General features: G+C 42.0%; 1 protein-coding gene across 2 annotated transcripts in view; it reads right to left on the reverse strand.

The window, feature by feature from the left end:
- Nucleotides 1–514: 514 nt before the first annotated feature.
- rubcn (rubicon autophagy regulator) overlaps nucleotides 515–21,247 on the reverse strand; it is a 28,741-nt gene continuing 8,008 nt past the window's right edge. Inside the window, exons 6-21 of one of the 2 annotated variants that reach the window (XM_050054809.1) lie at nucleotides 19,931–20,156; nucleotides 18,844–19,269; nucleotides 17,483–17,578; nucleotides 16,656–16,771; nucleotides 16,175–16,373; nucleotides 15,503–15,610; nucleotides 14,454–14,528; nucleotides 10,555–10,615; nucleotides 10,132–10,264; nucleotides 9,859–10,004; nucleotides 9,629–9,693; nucleotides 9,059–9,297; nucleotides 8,347–8,408; nucleotides 8,092–8,245; nucleotides 7,848–7,941; nucleotides 515–4,585 (exon numbers count right to left, since the gene is read on the reverse strand). In XM_050054809.1, coding sequence (XP_049910766.1) covers nucleotides 4,449–4,585; nucleotides 7,848–7,941; nucleotides 8,092–8,245; nucleotides 8,347–8,408; nucleotides 9,059–9,297; nucleotides 9,629–9,693; nucleotides 9,859–10,004; nucleotides 10,132–10,264; nucleotides 10,555–10,615; nucleotides 14,454–14,528; nucleotides 15,503–15,610; nucleotides 16,175–16,373; nucleotides 16,656–16,771; nucleotides 17,483–17,578; nucleotides 18,844–19,269; nucleotides 19,931–20,156 — 2,337 coding nt within the window. In that variant the 3' untranslated portion in view covers nucleotides 515–4,448. The remainder of the gene's footprint in view (nucleotides 4,586–7,847; nucleotides 7,942–8,091; nucleotides 8,246–8,346; nucleotides 8,409–9,058; nucleotides 9,298–9,628; nucleotides 9,694–9,858; nucleotides 10,005–10,131; nucleotides 10,265–10,554; nucleotides 10,616–14,453; nucleotides 14,529–15,502; nucleotides 15,611–16,174; nucleotides 16,374–16,655; nucleotides 16,772–17,482; nucleotides 17,579–18,843; nucleotides 19,270–19,930; nucleotides 20,157–21,247) is intronic. The other variant, XM_050054811.1, reaches the window with a different exon arrangement.

Here is a 21,247-nt window from a genome sequence, read left to right on the forward strand (position 1 = left end):
CCCCCCCCCCCCCCCCCCCCCCCCCCCCCCCCCCACACACACACACACACACACACACACACACACTTTTTGTNCACACACAAATACACACATGCGCACACACACACCCCCCCCCCCCCCCCCCCACACACACACACACACACACACACACACACACTTTTTGTTCAGTTTGTTTTGATGACAAAGAGGTCAGCATTGCCTCACACTCCTTACAGCACATATTGCATAAGGTTTGGCTACCGAAGATATTATAGTTGGGTTTTATATTATACGACCTTCAGTTAAGAGCTAAAATGATCCGTCAATTAATCTACAACTATTAACTTTAAACAACATCACCTGATTCCTGGTTGTCTTTTTACATCAAATATAAATCTTTGGGTTTTGAACTGTTGTTTAAAAAGTCACATAAGAGAAAAAAATATATTTGCAAACCAACTTCAGTTTAGCGTTAATTAGCTTAGCCTTGTCGACTATATTTTTCTATCAACAAGCAAGAACAATAACCCTCATCAACAGTCTGGCCAGTCTTTTATTGTCATCATACTTACAGAACAAAGACAAATGAACACAAATAATACATCATAATAACAATAATTAACATTTTTAATAATAGACATGTTGATCTGTAGTGCACTATAAACCTCCGCACACCTCCATGTTAAAGGCAGTCAAAGGACAAACAATCTGCTGAGTTGAGGAGGCTTTCAGTGGAGTCGAGGGGCTACTTGGTTCAGGAGCCGTGAGCTGAACGGTTCAGTGTTTCCTTTAGAGGCAGCCGAGTTAAAACTAAAGACACGGGCGCAGCTTTTCTCTTTAATTCTACTCTGTGAGGCCTCAGGGACATGAATATCACGTTCATTGCTTTAAGTGGTGTCTCATGAGAGTTTATCTCGTGAGGGATCGTACACATATTCAAAGCCTAATGAGGACGGTACGTACTGTGGAGGATGATCTATTAATAGGCTTGTACATATAAAGTTGTACCTAGGACTGAAATCAAGGGGAAAGGGTTTGATTAAATTAGTGGGCTGCATATTTGTTTTCCCACAACTATCTTTCTAAGTTCTTTTTTTTCCCAACATACTCTGGTGGTTAATTTAACTCACTATAGAGCTGCTGATTAGATAGTTGAGATGAAGCCATAGAAACAAACTCAGCCTCATGATACATAAAGCAGCCCACATGAGCCGTAGCATGTGAGAAGTGTCTTTATAATATATACTAAACCAGTGGTTTCAAATCTAAGGGGTCCCAAGATAGATCTGAGAGGTCATAAGATGATTTAAAGTGCAAAAAAGGAAAGAAAGAAAAACATGTTTTGTCAAATTTTCTTATTTTTTTCTTACTTTTCCATAATTTTTCTGCTTTGTTCTGGTTAAATACTGCATACTTCTACCTATTGGGGGCTTCTACAAATCCTTCCGATAAAACAATCAGAGAAAGAAAAACTAGTTTTGTTCAACTGCTGCAGCTTTATCAGTGCTGGCAGGCCTTTTCTGACATATTCAGACTAGCTGTTTCCCTCTGTTGCCAGTCTTTATGCTAAGCTAACCAGCTGCTGGCCCCAGCTACATACTTAGCATACCTATTTTCCAAACACTTAAAGATATACTATTCAGGATTGTCTTAAAAAGCAATGTATAGACTCATACAAAAGTAATACCTCTCAATAATCACTTAGGGCCCACTAGAAGTGTGTGGCAGTTTATTTCTTTTATTTCTCTGGCTCTATTTTCTCCTCATGTTCTGTGTTCGGGACGTTTATGAGCGTGACAAGCGCCGAACGAGAGTGAATCTGGGGGTGGCTTTTACTTTCACTTTCAATGGCGAGGGTATGCACTAAAAGTAAGCAACAATTCTGCATAGTATACCTTTATGATGTTCTTTTAAGGGCCGATACGGTTGGGAGCCCCTGTGCTAGACTGCTAAGATCTGCTGGAGGAGAAAACCCACTTAAATAAGAAGAATTTCTGTCTTAGAGGTGATGAATGGTGATGATTTTGCTATTAAATTGTGGCTCTCTTATTTTGAATTGACACCCCTCACAATAAAGTGCAACCCAGGTGATAAAAGCTTCATGAAAGAAACAGATTTCATGGTGAAAGTTCATACTTTTATCATGAACTACAGAAAAAACCTCAACGAGTGACGTCCCAACTCAACCCTCCAACAACGACAGACAGGATCAGTGCAATTAACTCGACTTTCTTATTGTTCCAAAACCTACAACATTAGAAAACAAGTGCTGATTAGGCTGGTGCAAACCATTTGTGCATGGCTGCATGTACAGCAGGTAGACATGTGTGCACACACACACTCAAGCACTCTTAATCACACAGCTTCTTCTAGTAACCACACACACGCACACGCACGCGCACGCTCGCTCGCTCGCTCACACAAAGCAGCACAAAAATGGAGCATTTGTAGTTTCATTTAAAATATCTGCAACACGACTCTAAAACTCTGGAGTCCAGTCCTTCTATAAAGTCATTTCCAATGTAACTCCGCTAGTTCTACCAGTCTAAGTTCATTGGTCCCAGAGGCACATAAGCGTGGCTAAAAGAGCCTAAAACAGGACAGTAAGGACGGGGGGAGGAAAACAGATTAGTTAAATATCTTCAGTATTTTCAAATCAAAATAAAAACCTCAACATAAAGGGCAGGATTGCTCAAATACAGTATCTGCACTGAAAAGTCAGACAAAAAGTAAAAAAAAAAAAATCTAAACTTTGTACTTGCCATTTCATTTCTTTTTTAAAAACAGATCCTGCCATTTTAGGTCACAAAAACAAACGTCAGCTAAGCCAGTAGCCAAGAAATTTACCAGAGTTGAAGCAGTTGCCGGAAGCTGCAATTGAAGGAAGGAGAACTATCAAACCTGGGTACAATAGTCTGAACAAATACCGTAAAACTTGGTGTATAAGTCGCACTTTTTTCCCCTTTTTTTCCATCTAAAAAGTTGGGTGCGGGTTATAGACCGGTGCGACCTATAGACCAAGGTAAATGCTGACATAGGTAATTTGACCCACAAGATGGCGCTACGTAGTAATTTAAACTCATTCTTTTTTGGGATTTGAGTAAGCATGTATAGTTACAGCCCACACTGTAATAAGGTACTGTAATGCTGTCTTCTTAAAAAAGAAAAAAGAAGTTTAACGTTAATTTAAACTAATTTTTATGGCTCAGGTGTTGTTATACCGTAATTTTATTTCCTGAAGAGGTTGTTTGGAAAATTGCAATCTGAAAAGTAACCAAAGCTGCTTAAGAGGTTATTGTGTTTTGAATGTGTTTCAAATTAAAAATAAAAGGGAAACAGTGTAGGAATAACTTGTATAACATTTTTATTAACAAATAGTAATATAAAACCTTGTTTTCCCTGTTTGAGACCTTAAAAAATATACTGCGACTTATATGCCAGTGTGACTTATATTCTGAGTTTTACGGTACTTGTTTTGTGATCTACTTTAATCTCAAATATATCGGTTTTACCACAGAGGAACAAAGTGCCGAGATGTTTAGTGAATCTCAGGCCTGTTTCACACATGTAGCAGCGACAGGGCCAGCGTCAAATATCCCTGTACGATTCAGCGTGGATTTGTCACACAACTGCCACTAGGGCTGACCCGCATGCTTCGAAACTTCAATCGTTGCCATGGTAATCGACGTCCAGATCCGTATTTAAATGCTTTGTTTTTTTGTTTTGACTTTTCAACAGTAAACTCGAGAAGGAAACTACAATAAGGTGGCAAGTGTGACTTGCAGAAACACTGCATGGAATAGTCCACCCTCTTTATCACTCTCTCGCCCACACAGCGGGTCGGGTAGTTGAATTATATTACCCCACACTCAACCGGGTCACATCACGTCCTGTCGAAGCTTCGAATATTTGCAGGTAATTGTCACGAAAGCACAAAAAAAGGATTCAGGACAACCCTAAATGCCATGTCTTTTTTTGTCCTGTTACTAGTGTCAGACAAATCCTACATTTTTACTTATGCTCTAGGAAATGTGAATAAATAATTATTTTAGGAATTAAATATTGAGGATGAACCCATGTCTAGCTAAAAGAAAAGTGCTGGAATATCCCATGTTTCCGTAAAGAAATCCTGCATGGGCTGAAAAATTTCTCTAAAAAAGTCACTCAATATTTGTGGGAAACCAAATTAAAGTTCCTGATTCAAAAATTACGCTAAAATAACTACTATTATTTAGAGTAAAGTGCATGTGTGAAAGGGGTTTAGTTCACACTAGATGCATCCAAAAAAATCAACAGTAGCCACACTAACATAACTGCACATCTGGCAATCCACTGAGATCAAAACATCTGTTTTCAGTATCGTCACCCAGGTCTGAGAGGACTGGAACGGAAACGAGAGGTGGTCAGTCACTACAATCATGGTCGCATTGTGCTCTTCTTCTGTCTCAAAGTTTCCTCTGACACCAGCACTAAGGCCCACCTCCCTCGTCCTCTTGTTCCTCCATGTTTTTGCGCGCCATCCTCTCTCTGCGCTCTGCCAGCCTGTGACATCGAGGACAGTCTTTACCTGTCCGGAAGCAGCTGCGATGGTAGCACGCGTGGCACTCTGTAAAGGGGAAAACATCACAGAAAGTCAGCGATCGAACACTTGAGGCAAATAAATCATCTTAACAAAAGAAGGATGACAGTTTACAGCAGCTTTCATCAGCTAAACCAAACAATGCAGCGGTGTCCACAAACGTTAACCAGCTCAACCAGTTTGCTGACAAAGAGATGTGACGTGTCAACAGAGCAGCCAATCACAATGAGACCTGAGGGAGGCAGGGTGAGGAGCAGAGTATAAAAGACACAGAGGTTAGAGACAGCGCAGCAGAAGGCAGGAGGTATGTGAGATGGCTGATATCCTGGGAAGCAAACACTTCACACCCTAAACCTGCCCAGGCACATCCCGTTCTTCCAAACTAGGCCATAAAACTCTTAAATGTCTTAACTAGTCCACTCCAACGGACATTTATGACTGCACACACTGTCTAAAATGATTTTTAAACACATGATAAAATGACAGGCAACTCAACTTTAAAAAAAAATGGTGTTTATTCATGTTCACATGAAGACGAAGCTTAAATTAAAGCAACTTAAAGAATAAATTATACATTCATTCTGACACTCGTAGTCACCTCATATTAATGAGACACAGGTCCTTCAACAAAAATCTAAATGAAGACAGCATGGCTTAAAAACAGTCACAGATGAGGCAGCCCAACAGGCACTGTTTCCTCTAAACTGGAGAAAGAGTCTAAATTAAATGAAACACTAATTCTAGAGATCTCACAGAGGAAGATGGTGACCGGTTACTATGTTTACATGCACAAAATATTCTGGGGGGTTTTGCGAACACAGCCTCCCTCTTTCATTCCTTGAACAACCTTCGTGAAAAGGTTGGCGTTGCGATTTTTCCGCATATCTAAAAACCTGTTCATATCTAAGTCTTTAATCATGTTTAAGAGTCAATTTTTTTTCCTACTGACCAGGAATGTAGGCTTTTCTTTTGGGTATGCATTTCTGCACCAAGTTGGTTTGTGTAAAACGGCTCCATGACAAAGAGCAGAGCTGACCGTAAACAGGCAAAACACATGTATACACGTGTATGAATGCGCTGTGTACATGTACAAAGAATGGTCCTAAAAGCTAAATGATATCGGCATATCCCACATGTCTAAATCAGGAAAAGGTAATGCCGAAAAAAGGCTTAATTCGAAATATCTATACTGAATACGCAGTTAGAATGCCGTCATATCTAGAGTAATAGAAGAATACCAGTGTGCATGTAAACGTGGTAGTGAGATCAGCTAAAGTAGTGTTTGTTTGGGTCGAAAACAGACTCCTCCACTGGCTCAGGGAAACATGTAACAGACCAAAGCAACTGAAATGTAAACGTTTTAAGTGATACACCACTTTAGTTAAATCTACCATCCATGTGGCCGAGACAAAGCAGCACAGCACCCTGAGCCAAGAGTAACTACACCACTGATGACCGAGCTTTACACACCAACACCTCTGGAATCAAAGCCAAAGGGATCCACCACCAACTAGCTGCCAAATATCGACCCTCCACCACTTGTGCAACTGTGCAAACTGTGTCAGAAACAAAGTCAAGAAACACCAACCACCAATGCCGTGCAAAGAACTTGGTGCCAAATGAGAACAGTAGGAGAATAAGTATAAAAGTTTCAAGCAGGAAGGCAGAAATGTAGCAGTAGAGCAGCACATCAGACTTCAGATTAATAATCTTATTAAAAAAAAGGCATAGTCTGACATTTCAGAAAGCCATTAAGGAAATATGAAGAGAAATTTGCGGAGAAGAAGATGAGAAGATGTGCATCACTCTCATCTCACTCTCATCTCATCTGTCTACTATATATGAAGCTACAGGCAGGAGGAAGTCACCCAGCCAAGAAATAGTGCAGCACACCACTCCCACGTAAGACACATCATTTCTCTACTTTTCTATACTTCAAGGTTTTGTAAGGACTAAACAAATGAGAAATAACATGTTAAGTATTTGAAATCTACAGACGATAAACACTGCTAAAAACATGTGAAACAAGAGTGGACTCTGACAAAATAAAACCATTGTAAACCTAAAATCCTCTACAGACTTTTACTGATATGATTAGAAGAGGTGAACTAATCTTTAAGCCGTCAGTTACCTGCTATCAGTCAGACAAATACAAACTACTGTTTCATCCAGCAGGTCTATCAAATATACAGCTTTCAGCATTTTTGTAGTACTGTAACTTGTCTCTTAGCTTCATAATGCTCTTACTCCTGTCCTCCACCTCTCTCTGTACTAGAATCTACATCATTTGTCTCTGCATCCTCTCCACTTTCTTTAGTGCTTCCTGTCTCTGTCCCTTCCCTGATCTTCCTGCCTCTTTTTTCTCTCCTGGCTTTGCGAGTTCTGCGACCTCTCCAGTAAGTCCGGGTCACTACAGGTGGCTCCTCTTGGACGTTCTCCTCAGTATCCATCTCTCTTTCTACATCACCCTCCCCACTTCTATCCTCCTCTCCCTTGCTCGTCCCTCTCGAGAAAACTGTCGCCAGCTGATGAGGTTTTAACAACTTTGTAAGTGTAAATTTCTCCGTGTTTCCTTCATCCCACTTGGCCTTTCCTTTCTCCTCTTTTCCCGAAACTTTCTCCAATAATCTTTCTGCAGACTCCTCCTGTTTCACCTCTGATTTCCTTTCATCCTCTGTCTCTCTTTTTGAGGCACCTTTAGTGAGACTTGCTAACCCTGAAATCCTCCACCGTCCTTTCGTCTCTTGTCCTGCTTCTTCTAGACTTTCCATGCTGCTGTGTGTTTCACTGCCGCTGCCCCTTCGGTCTCCCTTTGAGATGTTCATCTTTAGTCTGTCTATGTGAAGAACCTTCAATAAGTTGACCATTTCCCTTCTTGCATGACCATGTCCCCTTTCCTGACCCTTTTCCTCCCCATGTTGACCATTTTCATCCTCTTCTCCTTCTACTTCCTTCTCTGAATCTGTTCTTTCTGACATTTCCTGCTCGTCATCATCACCTTTACTCCTGGAGAAAGCTTTCACCAGTTTTCTAGGAGTGAAGGTTTGAAATAATCCTCCTCCTCCCTGTCTCTCTCCTGCTGTGTCACCCCCTTCCTCTGGCACTCCACTCTCCACCTCCTGACCCACATCTGGCTCTAAACCTTCCTCCCCTCCCTCCCCCTCTCTCCTGTCTTTGGAGAGGGCCTTCGCCAGCCTACGGGGATTGGAGATCTTCCAGTCTCTCCAGGAGAGTGGAATGGAGGGGCGGTGGAAGGGGGCTCTCGAGCCACCCAGCAGAGAGGGCTCACCTTCGCAGCGCTGGCACTTGTTCAGCTGGAAGGGGAAGATGATGTCTTTGTCGTTGCCGCAGAACTCGCACACAAAGCCCTTCGCCTGGCACAGCTGAGGGAGACCGAAAAACCGGTGACAAAAAAAAAAAAAAAAAAAAAAAAGACATTTAATTAAAGTAGGAATCTCTGGTCACTCATGTTTAATCACTGCATGAATCGACTGGATAAACTCTCCAGGTTAAAAGGTACATAATTATCTTACCACACAGCCAGCTACGTGCATGGTACCAAGTTTAAGCAGCTCTTTCATGCGGGGAGCCAGTTCCCCGTTGCGCACAGCACTGAGGTCATTGAGGGAGAAGAGGTGAAGGTCCTCGGTCAGGTGACCTGGCAGGCTGTCGAACTGATCCAGCACCCTGAGGACCAAACACACACTGATGATGTCTGTCTTTGCAGAGAGAATACATTTATTTTAAAACTGTTTTGGAACAAAAACATGCACAAACAGGCATCTTACTCTTTAGCAAAGCGACAGGTCTTGAAGAGATTTTTCATGTGAAACAGCTGCATCCTTAAAACCTAAACAAAAAGGAGACAACGCCATCTTGTTACTGTAACATATCCTGACAGACACACAAAGCCAAACAGTTTGATACATGGTGACAGGAACAGCAAGGACAGGTTTGGTTTCAAGTCACAGCATCTATGCTGTTAAAGTGTTTAATATTCAGTGTCCCTGCCAGCTGACTGAGGCGGGCAAGCATCACATTTCTTTCTATTTTCCAGTACGTAAGAACTCCTGTGACACCTCTTTAAAAAACAGCTCTGTGCCATTTAATCTCTCTGTGAAAAGGTGTTCATGCATATTCTAGCTCTTTTAACTAGGGATGTTCCTAACAAGTAATTTCCTTGAAATTTAAACAGAAGTTTACACTTAGACTAGTCGACGAGCCTTAAAGTAAAAAAACATTAAACAGAAAACAGTCAAAATTGAGCAAAACTTAATCTAATAGGTTGAAAATTGTCCAAAAATTGCATGCATCTTTTTAAGTAGTTCCAACTCTGGCAAAACTTCTTTATTTTAAGCATTATCCACTAACCACATGAAGTGTGTGAAGAGTGTACTATTAGAGCAACTTAAAAATGTTAATCACATTTTTCATTGGGAATAGGAATAACTAAATTAGCCTAATGACTAATTCCCATCTCACTGCTGCTTCTGTGCTCACCCTGACGGCCTCCAAAGCTTTGATCTTCTTGTACAGGCCACTGTTGATGTCATTGGGGTTGAACAGCGGGTCTCCGGCGATCTTGCTCAGCAGATCCCGGGCAAAGTTGCTGACATAGTACTTGCTGAAGTCCCACTTCCTCAGCACTCTGCCGGGAACAACCGCCTGGGCGTTCTCATGGCAGCACTGGCAGAAGTAACGGCCGAGGTATTCACAGTAACGCAGTCGCTTAATATAATCTGAAGTGTGGACAGACAGCAGAGACAGAAGAGGGGTAGAGGTCAGAATATGGAATGATACTGTGTCTGAAAACAAAAAGTAAAAGCACCCTCTGCTTAGTATATCTATATATAAGGAAGGGAAATGCCAAAGGAAAACACCAAGTTTTAGGCCAGCTGATCAAAAGGGAAAAAGTCTTATAGTTGCACTTGTGAAATGAAACTGAAAACAAGAACTGAAACTACGAATGTAAATAAATATTTTGTGTTTTGTTACAGTTTGAATAATAGAAATCTGAAATGCCTTGCAAAATTTTTAAGGACAAGTATTTCTGGGTTTTGCTGGTCATACCTGGGTCGATGCGGGTGCCACAGCCAGCGCAGCGGTAGTTCTGTTTAGCCACAACTATCTTCCTCCTAACAGGAGAATAAAACGTGTGAGTAACATCAATTTCATCGACTACAGAAACGGTTAGCTGGGTGTGCCCCGCAGGTTAAAACAAATCAACAACAAAATAAAAAAAAGAGCAAAATCAAAATAAGAGTGTCAGTGTGGGCGGGTAAAACCTGGTGTGGACTCACTTGGGGGCGGGATGAATGTTGAAGATGATCTGCGGTCGGGGCGGTGCCCACTCCAGGTTGCCCCGGACCCGAATCCTAAGCTTGTAGATGTCTGCGTGTTCACCATCATCAGGCGAGATCGGCATAGAGTCGGGGATGGGCAGCAGCTAGGAGAGAGCAAAGAAGTTCAAAGTTCAGTTTTATTGAGTGAATCCCGGTCACTAGGCAGTGCTGAGTGCCATGTGTGGAGAGCAGCTGTTTTGCTAAATGATGCACGTAAGCAAGACGTCGTACCTTCTGTGGAGCGTCGTGTTCTGGAACCAGCCAGTCAAGCTCCGAGGCTGCAGGAAGCTGCATGCCCTCAAACTGCCTGAGTAAACCCATGGCTACTGACTCAGCTGAGTTAGACTGGAGGAAGGATGGAGAGCTGAAAATGCACAAAGAAGGACAGAACATATTTTTGTTTAAATGTATTAAACACGTGTTTTTCAGTTTGCTGCTGATCCACAGAGCTGACATGAAATCCCCACTGTGGCTCAAATTATCATTAACTTATTAGATGAAAGAGCCCAGTGAGGACCTTTTAGTTTTTTAAGCCAATGTATTTTTCTTTTTGTGAGTAATTCAAATAACATCAATTATTAACATGCTTAAAAATGACATTATTATTTATTATTAAAAGGAAGAGAGGAAACAGGAAGTGGCTGTGTTACTTACATGGACTCCGAGCTGAGAAAAGACCTGCCGCTGGAGCTTACGCTGCGCTTAATGTCTGCATCTGGAAGACACAGCAACAGCAAAATAAAAGAGATTTAATCAATCAGCCCTCAACACTGAAATACCCTTAATACTTGTGTAATCTAAACAAAAATTTCAAGATTTGTAGATTTGGAGATACCTGTCACAGGGTTCCTACAGTTTAAGGCAAGTCATATTTTAAGACTTTGCAAGACTTTTTAAGGATCAGGGGGAACCCTGTGTCAGATGATGGAATCTGATTTAATGCACAAAATTAGGAGAAATATAAGGAGGCGATCTCTCCTTAAAGATACTGAATTAAACTTAAAAAAAAAAAAATCACATCTCTAATTAAATTCAAGCGTGTTTTGAATGTAGTTTAGCAGGATGCATGCAGGAAAGCCAGAGAGAATCTAAGGCAGAGCATTGCTGCTACATCTTCTTGTTACACTTCACAAACAACATGTAAGCACAGACATTAATCAGTACAGGACTGGCAGAGCAGGAGACCTCTTGCGTGAATTCTTGTGCAACTATAACACCGTCTTTCTATTACAGGAGCAACATTTTTGTTAGTCATCTGCAGGATTCAACATGTGCTCTGTGTTGTACACGTTAACTGTTTAATAAATCTCTGGCTTCATATGTGCTTACATTTAGACTACTGCATAGTGATACTACAGGCAGGCACAAGACACAGGAGGAGGATTTTTGATAAGCAGCACACGGCAAACAGCACATGTGAGTAGACAGGGCATCGTGACTGACTTTATGGTGATTCTGTGTCCAGAGGAGCGAGCGAGGTGCAGCTGATAGTAATATTTCATTACTGGCATTAGACAAGAATGCATAAACTACTAAGGGTTTTTTTTACTTTTCGTTAGGGATGTCCCGATCCTATATTCGGATCGGTATCAGCCGCCGATATTAGCAAAAAACGTGCATCGGCATCGGATCGGACTGCATGGAAAAATGCCGATCCAAGAACTCCGATCCAGTCTTTCACGGAATCCGATCCAGGTTTTCTGGCCAGCCCAGCGCTCCGCAATTGAAGCAGTCTATTCCAGTGATCCGCTCCAGCACTTACTATCAATCCACCAGGCCAGCAAGCAGACACACACGGAGGGAAGGGTAGGAAGAGTAGCGGTCAACTTTGTTAACTGACTATTTGTTTTCTGCTCTGGTTTTTTTTGAGAGTGATATTTTTATTTGGTTTACACTCTTACTGTTTAAGTAAAGAGCACTGATGGCATTGTTTTGAGCACAATTAGTGAAACTGGAGCCATGGATGGACTATTGCTTGTTTAAACAGTTGTACAATATTGTGTGTGGTTTTTTGTCCCCTCTGTTGGTCCCAGGAAACAGCAGCACCAGGCTGGCACTGACACTACTAAAATAACTGAAAAGGAAAGGCTGCATTGTTTGTTAAATGTCAACAATGTCTTGTGGTGTTAATCTATTTTTTATTTATTAGGGGGCCAAAGCACAAGTGTGTGGAGTCTTGCTGCTATTTTAATTTCAATGTTAGACATTTTAAAGATTTCTTGTGTTGATTTATTTTCTATTTATTAAGGGGCCAAAGCAGCCAAAGCAAACCAGCTATATTTTTTATTTAATGTTAATGTTCAAGTTTAAAGTTTGTTTATTTAACCCTGTCAACAATAAACAGGTCAGTTTCTCATACCAACTGTTGTGGATCATTCTAACTAACCCGATTAAGTAGTTGTAATATTGCTTGATCAAACCTTTTCTAACATGACTGACAACAAAATAAGTTAATATGTATAATACGCGCTTGGATCGGATCGGTATCAGTGTCGGCCAAAACTCAAGGCTGTAATATCGGTATCGGATCGGAAGTGAAAAAGCTGGATCGGGACATCCCTACTTTTCGTAGGATACATACAATGACAGCGCATTTTCTGTTATATCATCATCAATTTGTACTTCCATTCTATCAATACTAAAATGCAACCACACGTATGATTTCAATTTTAGTCCAATTCTTTTGAATTCTGATTAGGTTTAAGTGTTTTGGTTAAACTTGCAGTTAGTTATTTTGGTTAATGGATATGTAATTAAGTTCAAATCAATTGGGGTTATTAGGCTACTTAGAGGCATTCAATGTTCATTTCACTAAGTTAAACAGCCTATAAACATAAAATGTATCACTTAAAGAGACCGTTCACTCCAAAATCAAAAATACAGATTTTTTCTTCTTCTCTTACCTGTGGAGCTATTTCTCAGTCTATATTGTTTTGGTGTGAGTTGGTGAGTGCCGGAGATATCTGCAGTAGAGATGACTGTCTTCTCCCAAATATAATGGAACTAGATGGCACTCGGCTTGTGGTACCCAAAGCATCAAAAATACATTTGAAAAACTGGAGTTAATCCACAGACCTTGTTGCGAGCAGTTTCACATAGGAACTGTTTTCTTTCCGAAGAACTACACCCACAGAAGGAAGCGTGCATCTACTCATGGACAAGAGGCTTGTGCTGGTAACAGAGCGAGATGTTAACATAATAACATCCTCCTCTGCTGAGCTTTAACATTAGTTAGCTCTGTGTTGCTAGGTGAGCTAGCAATAGATGCATGTTTCCTTCTGCACAGTGATATGGTTGGCAGAAAGAAAATTGTTCCCACATGAACCTGCTCACAACAAGGTCAGTGGATTATCTTGAGAAACTGAGTCAAGAAGAGAGAAGAAGAGAGACATTGCTGTTGTGTTTATCAAATGTATTTTTTTGGTGCTTTGAGCACCACAAGCTGAGTGCCATCTAGTACTGTTATGTTGGAGAGAAGGCAGACATCTCTCCGCCTCTCTACTCACACCAAAACAATCCAGATAGATAAAAAGCACTATGGGTAAGAGTAAAAATATATATTTTTGATTCTGGGGTGAACTACCCCTTTAATGCAAACCAAGAAAAACTTTTTACAGCCCAAATCCAAAGCAATATCTAGTCTTTTACTTCACCAAACTGTGATATTCTTTTGATCTATTATCCAACTACAATTAGGTGTAGTCAGTCTCTGACTTAACAGCCCAGCGTGTCTCCATGATAAAATCATCACTTTGCCGGTGCTAAAATTTGCTGTATGCCATAACAATTAATATTGGGTTCACTTCAAACTTACAAAAGGGAAAAACAAAGTGGAAGAATGTGACAGCAATTACAACTCATTCTCACTGGAGTCACATTGAATATAATGAATAATGGAGTGGATGAATAGATGGTTAAGTAAGTGTATAATCTCTGTAGTTAGAGTCGCCACTTGTTAACTCGCTCGTCTCCTCCCATGAGCTTCCCTAAACTCTGACAGGTACAGGCACATTTATCCGCCAAAACCCTGGAGCACTGAACAACAAGCACCGACACAAACAGCCAAGCGCACTATCCAACTGAGGCGAGAAGGCAGCTGGCTCAACTCCAAACTGAAAGCTTGCAGTACGCCCCGCCCTGCTTAGAAAAGATTTTTTTGTAGGATACTGGAGAGCCAAAGAAAAATAATCTTTTTCATCTGAGTAACATGGCCAGTGAAGAACAAAAACAGAGAGGGTAAAAACTTCTTATTAATAGATGTTTGCCTGCCAGGTACAGATTAAAATAGTCACAAATTTAAGTAGTTGTCAAGTGCAAGTGCACACAGTCATGGAGTATTGAAAGTGAAAGCTGACAGTCCATGGATTTACTAAAACACAATAATAAATATTAATCTTAAAACAAAGTGAGCGTCATTATACTGGTACAGATAAGGCAGAAACTCTCAGTTTGGAGTGGAGCTATCAGCTTCCTCTCAAAGGAGCCATGCTACAGTAAACTGTCTGTACTTTAACTATGGAGCCTCGCCCACCACCCGTCCAGCCTGCAGATACCTGAGAAGAGGGAGGCGAGTGACAGGGAGAGGCCGTTCTGAGACACCGCCAGCAGGGACTGACCCTCACAGCCATCTGAGAGACAGAAACTAACACTCAGCACAACTGTCACCACAAGCACAAACATTTTTTGTAACACTCCACAGAGCTGTATGTCAGTGTCACAGGCAAACATACAGTATACTGCACTGATACAGTACGTGTGGAGGTCATGCAGTTATACAGCTGCAAGATACAACAAACTTTGTGTGCTCAAACCGCAGTACTGAGACGTGCAGTTATACATAAACAATACATAAGAACATGCAATTAAGAAAATCCCACGACTCATGTTAACAGTATCAAAGCAATACATGTTCTGACATTTCTTTATGTTAGTGATTAGTCTCTTGTGGTTACCATTTGTCACACAAAACAGCAATTCATCATTTAATTCAGAGTGTCAAATTAACTTGGTGAACACTGCCTGGAATATACCAGAAGCTTTCCTACATCAAACATACGTTATCAAATTATCATGACTCTGTAAATCCGAGCTATGTCGACTCACATGACCGTAACTCAATAGTAACGCAAATAAAAACATTTTACAGTCTGTCATTCTGTGACTTTTGCACTTAGATATCCATGTTTATGGTCGATGGTAAAACGTGACATGCTTGGTGAGCAACATGAAGCAAGTGCGGTGATTAGGTTATGAATTATGACTGGTGCAGAAACAAACTCACTCACACAGACAAAGGATGAATTCTTTAGAGGCTTCCTACATATTTTAAATTTTAAAATGATCAATACTTGTTCCATTGGAGATACGAATATTTATCAGAGCTCAAATTTTTGACCATTTACAGCAGCTGAAAGGTAAAATTGTTAACTGCATTTTGTCACTCTGTAACTGTAGCTTCATCATCAAGTTAAAAGCTGCTAGCTGAAGTGACACAAAATCTGCAGTCATATGCCTGAATTGAAGACATGTGGTCACACTGATGAGCAACTGTGCCATTAAAAAAATTTAGACTGTTCATTTTTCCCTCATTCCCTCTCTCTACCTCGTAGTTCGCACTCCTCCACCTCCTCAGCAGAGCCGGAGTCTGACAGGCCCTGGCAGGAGTCCTGAGAGCTCCTCCTGGAGCCACCACTGTCAGTGGAGTGGAAAACTGCAGGGAAGGAAGGAGACGAGAGGCAAAACAAAAAATGTGAGAGAAATAAGGGGATAGAACTCAATAACAGCAAATAATACTGTGGTGCAGTGAGTCTTAACTACTGAACAAGACTCAAGCTGTTAAAATACATATCAATATGTCCAAGCAATTATGAGCTGTCAAGCTGTCAGGTTAATTAGTACGCTCTTGTGAAAACATCACTGATCCCGGGATGTTCCAGATAAAGAAAATATATATAAATATTTTACCAGTTTATTTATTTTATGGAGGGTCTGAACTAAATGGGCCTTACAATACATTAAAGGGCAAAGCTAACGGCAGAGGTGTGCCAAACTGAAATCAGCAAACCTGGCACCATTAAGTCCTAGTTGGAAAAGTGGTTTTAAACTATGATTGCAGCTGATAGAAACATCCTTATTGAAATACACATGTGGTCAATTAATACTTTAAGTATTCCTTTCAATAAATTTAAAGAAGTAGCTCTTACAAAGTAGTATATTTGTGGAAGTTACTGTTTTCAACTTATGGCTATTAACCCCACTACTGAAGTTGCCTTACTGTGCTGGGAGTTTGTGCAGGGCGGCAGGCGGCTGCGTCGGATCTGCTGCCTTCTGAGGCGGATCTTCTGTTTGAGCTGCTGGATCTCACAGTCACTGTCCCCCTCCTCCTCGCCCTCCTCCTCCTGACGGCGCAGGTTGTACTTCATCAGCTCGATGGCAGCAATGAGAGACTCTGAAATGCTGAAATGAGCGTTCTCCTACAGAGCACACAGAGAAAATTATGAATCAATTAGAGGAAGAGACTAATTCTATTATTTGAGTCATGCAACATCATCAGTTCTACATTGCACTATTTATAAACCTTAATTTATCACAGCTTTCGCAAAATTTTAGCACTGAGTTCTTGCATTTGTAAAGAACTGCATCACTTTGTATGAAAAGTGTATACAGTCAGAGTTTGACAAAATCAATGACTGACTCATCAAGTCATCACCAGCACCTCAGATTTAGTCATGAGTTAAAATGTACCAAGCTCTGACCTTCTCAAGGTCAGCACAGCTGCCAAAGTCCTGCTCTGACAGGTAGCTGATGAGGCTCTGACCCTCTGACGGCTTCCTGAACATCCCATCTGGAACACTGCTGTACTGGGACCCATCTGACACACACACAGAAAATACATGACACAAATATACACAACAGACACTTAGGATAAATTGTATTTTCTGCACTTCTGTAGGATTTTTAATTTCATCTGTTTTAATTTTCGAAATACATTTTTGGTTTTAAATGTCCCAAAAACGGGGCGTCGGTGGCTTAGTGGATAGAGCAGGCGCCCCATGTACAAGGCTGTTGCCGCAGCGGCCCGGGACCGAATCCAGCCTGTGGCCCTTTGCTGCATGTCATCCCCCCTCTCTCTCTCTCCCCCTTTCACACTTGGCTGTCCTATTAATTAAAGGCAAAATGCCCCCAAAAAAACATATCTTTAATTGTCCCAAAAACGCCTGATAAAAAACAGAACAAAATTAAGTAAGTCTGCCAGGAGCCGACTGCACGCTATCAGGATCTCTTATTATCTAAACCATAAAATCTCCATGAGACATACACACACCTGACAACCTTTCTATGAACTTCCAGCTCAGGTCCAGAGTGTAACGATTATGGATCAGCTGACTCACTCACTACATTCACATTCAGGGAGTGAAACCTAGTTTTTCTTCGACATTTCATGTCAGCTTTCCTGTCCCACTTCCTCCCATGGTTAAGTTTGCCGTGGACTTTCTCCAAATCTTTCTGAAACATCTGACTCATTTTAAGTGCAACAGTGGCTAAAATATAACTGTAGAAGTGTCGCAAACAGAAAACTCACGAGACTCCATGTAGAGGGAACTCGGAGTGCTGGAATCCTTGCGCTGAGGTGAGAAAGGGCTGTAGTCCTTCATGCAGCAGTCGTCCTCTGCCGATTCTGAGACACAAATAATCCATATTAAGGGCCTTTTATCACCTAAATGCTGAAGTCACTAAAACAAACGCTGAATTCTTTTAAGAAAATTGATGAGGAACATGCATCATCATTCATACACAAAGCACATTAAAAGTTGGTTTGATTTTATCATCGTTTTTCTGTCAAACAATCAATAAAATCCATGGAGATGGTTCGTTTTATTGCATGCACACAAAAAAACATGAATGCTGACCTTTGTCAGTATAATGACATGAATTAGGGATGTAGATACTCAGAAAATATATCACACAGAGATGACAGATTTCTGTTTATAAGCTGGGGGAAAAGAGTGATCAAATTCTTCCTTTTACTTGAGGAAATATGCTTAAATTATAATATTCAGCTGTGCAGTATGTACAGGAATACACTTGCTTTGCTTCATCTTCAACCTCTGCGCACTTTTTAGTATTAGGTAAAATTCTAAACGTTAATGCCAGCACTCCTATCAGGACATCACTATGATAACTGCAATTAAACACACAGTTTATACATTACTTCCATTATACTTTCAACAAAACACTGTAAAAAAAAAAAAAAATGTGTTCATGAACAAAACAAACACACAGTAACGGGTCATTCATGGCCTCACCACATCAATACGACCCGAGTAACAAACCAAAAATACATCGAAGACCAAAAGCACAGATTATGAGCTGAAGGAAAGACTTAACATGAGAGGGATGAAACGATTCATCAGCATGCAGAGGGAAAAAGGAAAGAGGGGTGGGAGAGGTCAAGTGATGGAGCACAGTGGAACTGCACTGCCAACCTGCTACCGGATCTTCTATTATTATGGTGATTTTTCGGTGGCCCCCTCCTTCGCAAGAACAATAAAAGGAGAAAGATAGAGCAGAAGGAGAGAAAATTACCTCAAGCCAAGACGGGGAAACAGAGCGCAGCAAAGAGAATAGAGATGTTAATTTGGAGAAGAAGAAAAAAACTTCAGACAGGAAGAATACACCTTCCGAGAAAGAGTGTGGCCTCACCACATCTTGCAGAGCTACAAATATATACAGACACTATCACGTCTGAATCTCATCTTCATTCTATGCAAATATGCAAAAAATAGGTTGTTAATCAGGTATGTTTCCATACTTGGTCAACAAAACTTATTTTTTGAATTTTCGATTTAATTTCAACCTCTCTAATTCAATACAACATAACCTACATACAAATGGAGAATAGCCCAGCTTACTGTCATTTGAGTAACTTCAAAGTTTACTCACCATTCCTGAGTTTTTGATTGACCCCTGTGTCAGACAACGAGCGGGTGTGGCCCTTGGACCCTCGACCCGGCCCCTTCTGGCCCTCTGAGAAAGATGAACGTCTGGGTGGGGGCGGGGCTAGGGAACCCCGTTGCAGAGATTGGTCCTGGGTGACGCCCTGCTCACTGCTGTGGGTAGAACTGCGGGAGTCACGGCGGGTGCGTTGCCCCAGGTTACCGATAGCGAGGTATTCAGGACCATCGTCGTACTCGCCGTCGCCAGAGTCCCCGGCCTCAGGCTGAAGGGAGGTGGACGAGGGGGACTCTGTGAGGGAAATACAAGGGACCGAGGCAGAGCCGGGAGGGGGAGTCACACCCCGCTCGCTCTCCCCCGGCCGGGACACACACACCCAGGGAGCTCCCAGGCTGCTGGCTGGAGAGATAGTGTCTGCAACAGAACAGGGGAGATGGATTGAGACACAAGGTCACAGGCCTGCTTCTCAGTTTCTTCCCTTTAACTTGCTCAAGCTTTGCTGATGTGGAATGAACATAGGTCAGCTTACAGACTGTCTTGAATCCAAAACTGTAACAATAATACTAAAACACATTTAGGAAAACAACTCCAAAATGGTTTAATCCATTTTAGTGAGCACAGCCAGTTCGGGACACTGAGTTTTGGAGGCTGTGTCAACACATTCTTCAATATCTGATCTTGTCCACAAACAATCAGGCCTCTGTATAGCCAAGTCAGTCAGTCTATTCACATACAAACTGTAGTGCATTCACAGTGCCATCCCTTAACCCCACCCCCTACATCCCTGTATGTACTGATCACAGAATTGTGACCATTTTCACTCAGTGTACAACTACCAAAAATCTTCTCCTAAATAAAGACAAATACAAAAAGCCTGTTCCAAGACAACACTGTTTTCTGAGATCTAAAATCACTTTATGGAATGACCTTGCTAAATTTCTGTTCCTAAAATCAACCACAGATCCAGATGAGGCACTCAATACACATCTTTAAGCATGCAGCCGAATCAGAGCAAACGACACATTAAACACGTGTAAAAATCCACAAACCCCTTTAAAAACTACTTTTTCCTCACTTGTGCTGTTGTTATTCTGAGATCCGACTCCCGAATTGTTCCCAGAGTTGTGGCTGGTGGCGACTGCTTCTCGGAGGGAGCAGTTCGAGGTGGTGAGTCTGCGATTTAGAGACTCTCCTCTGGGAGCTAAGTCAGCGTTCCGCCAAACCCCACCAGCCCCTGGCAACACACACAGGCTCTGGCTCTTCAATAGGCCCAGACATGGTGGGCCCTTCAGAGGGGACAGCTGGGGAGAGGAAGAGATAAAAAGATTTTAAGGCCTTGTCTCAAAAATATCTCAAAATTTTTCCTTTGTTTTAAAGTCACCCTTAGTTTTGACTGACCCTCTAAACAGGATGTTACGATAGGTGGAGTACAATACCACCGCTCATCAAAAGCCCCTTTTACACTGCCTCTTCAAGACAGCAACATCACGCTGTTACACCGCCTTGCCGTTCTGTATAAAAGGTACAATTGCAAAATGGGTCGAAAGAGTTCTCTTGCCTTTAAGCCGGCATCAGTGGTAGCAGGGCTCGACAGTGCGAGCGTTTCACTCGCATTTGCGACTAAAAATAGATGTGTGCGAACTGTAAAAAATATTTAGGGCCACATGTGCGCATAAAAAAANTGCGCGCTCTGTGTGAAAAGGGCTTAAGTCCCACTGTCGGCAGCGTGGAAATAAGTCAAAGTGTGAAGGAGATGGACCGGGTTAAGCGGCGGATCTCCGGGAAGCCTGCTCCGTTCTCCCCGTAGTTCAAATAATTTCAACTCTGAGCGTCAGGCATTGCTGCCCTCTCCATAGACAAACAATGGGACAGCCAGCGCAAAGCGGTTTTACAGCTGATCATGTGTAGAGGCCTTTAGGGACCATTCGCCATGGTACCGCTGCTGGGCAGGGTGGAAATAAAGCCCTTTTCACACAGAGCACGCAAAGCGCAGACCTCCGCCGATGAACCCATTCAATGTGTATGTGCTACCTTGGTGCAAGTGCGCACCGCTCTGCCGCCGAGCTGAGCGGCGCGCGAGAGGGTGCAAGTGCGCACCGCTCTGCCGCCGAGCTGAGCGGCGCGCGAGAGGGTGCATGTCGCGGTGTCTGCGCACTGTGACGACACCTTGGCGGCGCGCGTCCAATAGCAGAGAAGAGCCTGAAGTAGACCCAGAAGCGGTCACCATGGAGCTGTAGCTCCTGAACGAGCCTGTACTCCCCCAAATCCTGTCCTCTGTACCCTACCCCTCAGTGGGCGCCGCGAAAGCTCTGTGTGAAAGAGGCTTAAGTCCTGCAGAGTTTCAGAGGACCTGGAGAATGTTTTAGGATAGTAATAACATTATATAAGATAA

This window comes from Epinephelus moara, chromosome 10 (assembly GCF_006386435.1).
Source record: "Epinephelus moara isolate mb chromosome 10, YSFRI_EMoa_1.0, whole genome shotgun sequence".
Classification (NCBI taxonomy): Eukaryota; Metazoa; Chordata; class Actinopteri; order Perciformes; family Serranidae; genus Epinephelus; species Epinephelus moara.